Source organism: Vigna radiata, unplaced genomic scaffold (assembly GCF_000741045.1).
Source record: "Vigna radiata var. radiata cultivar VC1973A unplaced genomic scaffold, Vradiata_ver6 scaffold_359, whole genome shotgun sequence".
NCBI lineage: Eukaryota > Viridiplantae > Streptophyta > Magnoliopsida > Fabales > Fabaceae > Vigna > Vigna radiata.
Window position 1 is genome coordinate 51,441 of NW_014542182.1, and position 8,259 is coordinate 59,699.

General features: G+C 36.8%; 1 protein-coding gene across 4 annotated transcripts; it reads left to right on the top strand.

Moving 5' to 3' along the window:
• The first annotated feature begins 2,087 nt into the window (after window positions 1-2,087).
• LOC106779150 lies at window positions 2,088-5,249 on the top strand. Of its 4 annotated transcripts, none has more exons than XR_001377134.2 (4): window positions 2,088-2,709; window positions 2,931-3,073; window positions 3,695-3,874; window positions 4,746-5,249. XR_001377134.2 is itself a non-coding variant. In XM_014667204.2 (4 exons), the coding sequence occupies exons 1-4, from the start codon at window positions 2,671-2,673 to the stop codon at window positions 5,038-5,040; spliced, it is 657 nt and encodes a 218-aa protein (XP_014522690.1). In that variant the 5' UTR covers window positions 2,090-2,670; the 3' UTR covers window positions 5,041-5,249. The 4 variants fall into 4 exon arrangements, 2 of the variants coding, with proteins under 2 accessions (XP_014522690.1, XP_022632179.1); XM_014667204.2 differs by having other exon boundaries at window positions 2,090-2,705; window positions 2,931-3,077; XR_001377133.2 differs by having other exon boundaries at window positions 2,091-2,706.
• The last annotated feature ends 3,010 nt before the right edge of the window (window positions 5,250-8,259 follow it).

An 8,259-nucleotide genomic window follows, 5' to 3' on the forward strand; every position in this document is an offset into this window, starting at 1 on the left:
AAGAAACACACCCTAAAAGCACTTTTACAGAAGAATAAAATAAAACGCAATTAAACAAAAATAAAACAAAAATAATTACAACCAAGTCAAATTCAATCAATTCACACTACTAGAAAAATAAACCTCGAGTCCCCGGCAACGACGCCAGAAACTTGTTGACGGATTGGCAAGCGTACCAAATCGTTCAAGTAATATAATTGGTAAAACCCAATATCGTTCTTCCCAAGAGACTCGAAAGGCTTTCTCGTTCACGTGAATTAAAATAATAAGACTTGAAAATAAAAATAAATAATTTGATTTGAGAACAAAAATATTATCATGCAAAAGAGATTGATTCAATTAATAAAAGAAAAGAATGGATGAATGGAGTTGTTGGGGGTTTACAATTTCATCTAATCCTCTCTCTTTTATCTACTCCTCTTGAATTATTAGTTTGATTAATTAATTGTCATGCAACTTTCTTAGCCTACCCTTAACCCGATCCCTCGGCGAAAAGAGCCTAATACTAATTACTGGCTTGCTATCCCTAGCCTCCCCTAGCAATTAATACAACATTATAGAGCAGAAGTTAAATGCAATTGATCGTCCTACCCCTATCCCTAGGTGGTATTGCAAAATCAAGGAATTACTCACCACTTCATGACATTACTGTACGTCCCCGTATCAATAAAGACAAACAACAGTTATCGAATGAGTAAAACGATAAAGGCATTAAGCACAGATGAGAACCCAATAATTAACAATCAGAACATATGGGAACCATATAAATAATCAAGAGTTTCAATAAAAGAAAGTATCAAAAGATTACATTGTTTCCCCCAACAACAATAGGGTTTAGTTCACCATTTTCATGGTGAAACTAAATGAAAAATGGAAGAAGAATGGAAAAGCAAACCCTAGAAAAGATGGAAAGGATCCTAAGCATCCAAGAGATCCTCTCTAGAGAGCAAAATTAGGTCTGACCATCCTCCCCTGTCAAAAGAATGACTCTAAACTCGCAATAGGGGTATTTATAGGTGAGGAGCGCAGCAGAAAATAGGCCCAAGCCCAACGGACCACTGCCCGGCGGAATAAGTGTGGCGCCCGGCAGTTTCCCATAAGCCTCCAAACCGCCTGGCGGCAATCGCCACTGCCCGACGGTTTCCCTCATAACCGCCCAGTGCCAATGCTCGTGCTTACTCCTCGCCCTGGGCCGCCCAGCGGTGTAATTTGCCGCCGGGCGGTGCGTCGACTCTTCAAATCTTCAATTTTCTTCTTTTTTCTTGAGTCTACGACGTTTATCTTCAAATCCATTCTTCATTTTCTCAAAATAGCTACAAAACAATGCAAAACAAGCATAATATCACTAAAAACAACTTTTGATTCTCTACAGACTCATTTATTGAGTTTTTCTTGATTCTAAGCTCATTCCAAGTGGTAAAGGTCGTAATTAGGTCTAAAATGACATATGAAAATAACTGTTTTTCAACCTTCATCAACACCCCAAACTTAGAACTTTGCTTGTCCTCAAGCAAACAAAACAAAACAAAACAAAACTTGGCTTTATCCTCTTCCATCCAATGTTTCAACATTCCCAAAGTACATGACAAACACTACTCAAATTCAAATCTTCAATGAAATCAAACTAAGGTGTATGCATGCTTTCAATCCAGAGATTGCACAATAGATGTTATACATTATGAATGACCAATCCACTAAGAAAAAATGCACTCATGAAAATAAAAGTTCATACCAAGCAAGTGTTTCACTCAATCACTCAAGTGTTTAAGGTGATACTCCAACACTTTATTGTTCACAAGTCACATGAAACAAAATTGCCATTCATCTCAAACAATTAACATCTCTACATGCAAATGTCATCAAAAGGACTTTTTCAAGGCTTGTAATGAGGTTGAGCTAACAAGAAAAATTGGTTTTTCCAGAATGCAAAGTCCTTGAGTTAAGAGAGCTACCATGATATTCAAAATTTAAGCACAACTCTCTTTCTCACACTACAGGAAAAAGCGTTATTAGCGAGAGGTATTTACTGGCGGCCTTTAGGCCTTCGGTAAAATGTTGGTGAATTTCAATTATGGGTTATAAATTAGAAATTTGAGTTTCTTTTCCCAAATTCCCCAAAATTCCCTCGTCTTCCCTTCCCTCTCCCCAATTTCAGAAATCTCTATCTCCGGTCTTTTCGTCATTGCCCTAAGCGGAACTTGGTCACCCTAAGCCATTATGATGTTGCTAACGTGGAGGTGGGTTTGTTGATGGCTATTACTTTGTGGTTTGTGTGGCTAGGGTTCGTGGAGCTTGCGGCAGGGTGGTGACTTGTGGAAGTTGGCGTTTGCGTTACAGGTGGTGGAGGTCAGTGGGTTCGACACTACGGTTTGATGGCGCGAGTTTGGTGGTGTGGAGGCTGACAGAGGTTCGCTGTTGGGTGGCGCTCTTCCATTCCCTAGTCTCTGTTCGAAGCGTTTCGTTGGTTTGAAGCGTGAGGTTGCCGGCCCAAGGCAGTTTGAAGCGGTTGCTGTTTCGGACGCTGACGGCGGTTCGTTGGTGGCTGGTTTGCGACTGGGGTTTGTGTTTTGGTCCTGTGAGTGTTGCGACAGGGGTAGGGGTTGTTGGGGGTTGGCATGTTGAGGGCATTGCAGTGAAATGGTGTAGGCTTCCGCTGCTGAACCTACCGAGATGACGCTCTCTACCAAGCCACACAGGATCAGCAGGGTTGTTCGTTTCTTTCACTCTTCTCTTTCAATACCTTTATTTTTATTCAGTCACCGTTGCCAAAGCTTCTAATTGATTAAATTGAATTATGTGATTATTTAATTTGCATAAGCTTCTAATTGATTAAATTGAATTCTGTGATTAAATTGATCACGCTTGCTTCATTGCATTGAATTTTATTAGTAGTGCTTCATTTGATGTGAATCCCATGAGTGCATTTGCAGATTTGATGGCCGTGCTCTCCTTGATTTCATTCGCGATTCTAGTCATAGACGCACTCCGGAAAAGTCTGAAGAAGAAGAAGAGTTAGAAGAGTTTGTTAATTTTGTGCGTTATTGGGATTTAGTAAAGCATCGCGGTAAAGGATGTAGGTACTTTTTAATTTCTCGACAATGTGTTTGATTCTCTTGTAATAATGACCTTTGATGTTTTTGTTACTGTTATTGATTTTTCTTTGTCTTTTAATCTATTTAAATGATGTTCATTCATGATAAAGGAATAAAATACAAAAGGTTTCCAGGGTGGTCTGATTTCTAGCTTTTGATTTTGAGGTTGAATTTACAAACTAAGTTTTTAATGTTAACAAGTGTAATGATGGAAGCCAAGGCTACTGCCCCGTTCACATCAGACAGGTTGAATGATGTTCCTTTCATGCATATTCAACTATTTTTTAGTCACTTGACATCATATATGTGACATACTAATTTTTAAGTTCCTAATCCTTAATATTATATGTAAGAAATATCTACTGACAATATGTTGCTTGAGTTATTTGTAGCTTTTTTAGTGTGGATATGCTGATTGTTTCTATGTTTTTAGATTGTGTTTTGGAATATTAGTTTCGTTATATTATTTATGCTATAATTTTTGTTCCATTTCTAAAACTGAATCTTAGCAATTAGTAACAACAACTGTATCCTTATATGATGTTGAGTTACTATACTTCATAGCAAATGGTCTTACTTTATTTATGTATGTACACATGTAGATCTAATTTACCACAGCCTTCTGCAAGTAAAGGATCTTACTCAAAGGTTGGGTTTTCTTATGATGGGAATGGAAAAGAAGAAACCCATATTTCAGAAGATGATGATGGTGAAGATTTTAATAGTGATGATAGCAATAATGAAGGAATGGAAATAATTGCTAAAGAATATGGGGTTAAAAGGTATGGTTGGCTTGTCTACATGGATGACCTTGTGCACATGCTACTCATAATGTTGAACTGAATATATACTTATATCCTTTCAAATACCTTTTTTTTTCTATACCATCATTCACGTAGTTCAATTAAAATGAAAATAGTCTAGTTTTAATTATTAGTCTTAGGAAGAGAGTTTAAGAGTTTGTTTTTCCCCTATAGTATGTTAATATTATAATATATTAGCATTTTGTAGAAAATAATATTGTTTTTCTAAATTAAATTTTTAAATAGTAAGGTTTTTGAAAAGTTTAGTGTTTATATTTTGTAGCAAGAGACACTGAAGCATATTTGATCTTCCCTCTAATTCAGTTTAGAAGAATCACATTCTCCTTTGTATGGAAGCAAAGAATTTGAGAACACCGAAAGCCTAAAATTGTGCTACTCAAGTGTGCAACCTGTAAAGGAACCATTCACTAAGTAATGGAATTCATATATATACCTTCAAATTCAATCACAGAATTTAGTTTTATGTACTTGGATATAAAAATAAATTATTAATACTATTTTTCAAACATTTATGCCAATCATATATATATATATATATGCATTGAATTATTTTTTTAAAACTTGCTACTTTCTAAGAAAAACTTTCCAAATAGTTGGGCAAAGTTATCAATAACAACAGAAAAAAGTCTTAAATTTCAGCAATAGCACAAAATTTTCTGTAATTAATAGAGACAAACCTGTGACAAGAGGCATAGAAGCGATTCGACGTGGTTTCTAGCGATCTCCATTTTTATCTGAACGATCTCTGCACATATATCCATTTTCCCTATTACTCGTAGTTATCGGGAAGGAACTTCTATTGAACATTTTTGTCAATTTCTTTGTGCAGGTCAAGGTCCAGATCACGGTCCTACTCTCCTTCGTACTCAAGGCGTTATTCACGTATTATTCATTTTGATGATATTCACCGGAGCAAACCAAGGACACCTAAAATAGAATACATAACTGAATTTGGGAGCTCTGGAGAAGCAGATGAACCCAGGCTTGAAGGATTTTCTCCACCAAGATCTCCTACATCTCAAGTTGATATGTTAAACCGGTCGGAGCACTGGACCTTTAATTCTTGCCAAGATAGATTGGACAGTCTTTTCTCTGTGCAGCATATCTCTCATATTGTTGTCTGAGGCAATTTTTTGTGGTTTAGAATAGATCAGGACTAGGTTTGTTGGGGTAACTTCCATTGTCTTTGAGCTGTTTTTTATTTAGAAGTAGAATTTAAATGTTTTTCCTCTGAGGTGTAATAACTTGTAGTGTTGTATTGTTGTGGCATCAAGTATCTTATGTAAAAAACTACAAACATATTATGCCATATCATTTGATATTTCTTTTTCAATTGTCCTTCTCCAGTACAAATATTAGTGGTTAGTTTGACTTGATGTCATGAAAAATTTCATAATCTAAAATAGTGGAATGAAACTTCTTTGTCCTTTGGTAATTACCGAAGGCTTTTGTCCTTCGGTAATTACTGAAGGCTTTTGTCCTTCGGTAATTACCGAAGGCTTTTGCCCTTCGGTAATTACCGAAGGACAAAGGCCGTCGGTAATGGTTAGCGACAAACGATTTACCGACGGCTTTTTGACCTTCGGTAAGCCGTCGGTAATTGGCTATTACCGACGGATTTTGACTGTTTCCGAGGGATTCTGGCCTTCGGTAAAGTCCTCTGTTCCCGAAGTGCACCAATCTCACTTATTCCCAACTTCTTCCGCTTTTCTTTTTCATTTGCATTGAGCTCTTCTTCATGCTTTTCTTCTTTTCTTTTCTTTTTCTCATGAATTTTCTTTTCACAACATTTGAGCTTAATGCTTTTCATTTGCTTTTCAATTTTCCCCCATACAACCCCAAATTTGATTTTGTGTTTGAGTGAATCCTACCGTTCGTTCACTGTTCCTTAGTGTTTCTTTATCATTTTAATCGGTGCAAATTGTTGTTTGAGTTTAATTCCAGCCTTATTCATTATTTTCAGTTTTGTCATCGTCTTGTGCTTAATACTGTAGTGTTACTCTGTCAATTGTTTTTGAATATGTTCCAGCTATAATTTTTTTGGTTTTTACGTGTGTCTAATGCAGTGATAGCTCGTTCTTGATCATATAAGCAATAAGACATTGTCTAGCTTTGATCACAAGAGCTAAAGCAATGACAAAAGCTTATTCTGTTTCGTAATTCTGCATAAAATGCGTTTTGGATTAATGTGGTCAAATCTGTTTTCGTCCAGATTTTTGGCATTTTAACCTTTGTATGAGTTTTTCTACTGTGTTGGAATGTGTTTCAAGTGATTGCAACTCAAATGCATCTCAGCAATGTAAAATGAATTATCCAGTTCATTCCAACTTGATTTCCAAATTTGCATGTCGATCTTACTGGTGTGATCCTATGCATACTTTTTTCTGGCAAGATTATTGATTCTAATGCTTGAGACAAGTGTATTTGATGCATTCATACATGTTTCAAGTGTTAACAATCAGAAATCATCACTGAATTTCAAAAAGAGTAGATAAGTTGATCATATTTCCAGTATTCCTCATTCTTTCAATTTTTTTTTTCATCACAAGCTATGCACCATGCTGACTTCTTTGTTGTTTCATGGGCTTTAAGTTCTCCTAGCTCACATGTTCAAGCTATATCTAGTTGTTTAGGAATTGTCGTATATATTTCTTGATCCAGCCAGCTTTATTTCTTTTGCAGTTTTAAATTGTTGTCAAATTTCCTGCATTTTAAGCAACTCATAGGGTGGTTTTGAGATTCTGCATATTTCAGTGCTAAGTAAACATTTGTACAAGTGCTTTTGACCATTTAAAACTTGTGCACACTGTTTATTTGGTCCTTTTCCAGCCAATGTGCAAAATCACCTTTTAAACCACCAATTTTGCTTGAAAATTGCAAGTAGCCAAGTCATTGTAAAATTCTGAGTGTTTTGGTGCTGTTTGCTTGATTGTGCAATCATATTTGGTGAATTGAAATTTGTCTTTATTGTTCATCTGGTCATTATGTGCATCTAGCCGAAACATATAAGACAAAACACCAACTTTTGATGCATTTTGGGAAGTGAATTAGTCAAATTCTGCACTGCACATCCCTTAGCTGTTTTATGGATTATACACGTCCCATTTCACATTGTAAAACTGTTTGAAATGTCAATTACACGTTTGCACCACTGCTATCCAGATTCACCACTGCTGTTTCCCATATTTTGCCACAAATTTCTAGTGCAGTTTCTGTTTTCTACTATTTAACACTTTCACAATTAGAAAGTCCATTTTGGATTGGCAAAAGCTAGGGGATTTTTGTATCAACCACTTCTAAATTATTATCCAAGTATACGTCAAAGATAAAAAGCATATACAGCCCCTTGATAACGGTCTAAAAACTGTTATTTTCATGCTTAAATTTGATATCAAAACACACCCTTTGTGGCTTAGAATGAGCTTAGAATCAAGTAAAACACTTCGTTGAGTCATGTGAAGCAAGGAGGACTTAGACTCATGAAAGAAGAAGAAAAAGGATGAAAAGAAGAGTCAAGTGAACTACTCAGCGCCCAAATCCAACGCGGAGCGTCCAAAGCGATTAGAAGCAAACCGTTGAGCGGTGATACTGACCGCTGAGCAGTGGCGCGATTAAAGGGAAACCGCTGAGCGGTTAAATTAGGCGCTCAACGGTTGTCTATTGGGCTTGGGCTTAAATTCTGTTAATTTTTTGCCTTATAAATAGCCCCAATGCGATTCAAATTGTAATCTTTTGGCAGGCAGAGACGTCCAGAGTTGTTCTACACACCTTAGAGGAGGTTCCTTGGATGCTTAGGCTCCAATCTACCAAATTTAGGGTTTATTCTTCCATTCTTTCATTGTATTCCATCTAGTTTCACCATGTCAATGGTGAACTAAACCCTTTGTTGTTGGGGAACAATGTAGTAGGCCCTTTAAACTTCAACAGCATAGCGGTTCCAGCTGACAATGCAACCAGCATGGTGATGAGTCCGACGCTCATCCAGTTAGTCCAGAACAACCAATTCCATGGACTGTCAAATGAAAATCCTTACAAGCATTTGACTATTTTTGGTGGGATTTTCAACACGGTCAAGATAACTGGAGTGCCGGATGACAACATCAAACTTAGTTTGTTTCCTTTCTCTCTTGGAGGAAATGCAAAAGATTGGTTGCATTCTTTCCCTAAAGGAACTTTCAGGACTTGGGAAGCTGTAGTACAACAATTTGTTTCTAAATTCTTTCCTCTTGCAAGGATCTGTCAAGGGAGGCTAGAGATTTCTGCATTTAAACAAGGAAGAGAAGAAACTCTTGGAAGGGCATGGAATAGATTTAAAGGCTTGTTAAGAAAGACCCCAGTCCATG

What these genes read in the sequence shown, in the direction of transcription:
- LOC106779150 (XM_014667204.2), top strand. Translation starts at nt 2,671, where the DNA reads ATGACGCTCTCTACCAAGCCACACAGGATCAGCAG. An exon ending in AAGCCACACAGGATCAGCAG is followed by an intron (nt 2,706 to 2,930) that starts GGTTGTTCGTTT and finishes GTGCATTTGCAG; the next exon opens with ATTTGATGGCCGTGCTCTCC. An exon ending in AAAGAATATGGGGTTAAAAG is followed by an intron (nt 3,875 to 4,745) that starts GTATGGTTGGCT and finishes TTCTTTGTGCAG; the next exon opens with GTCAAGGTCCAGATCACGGT.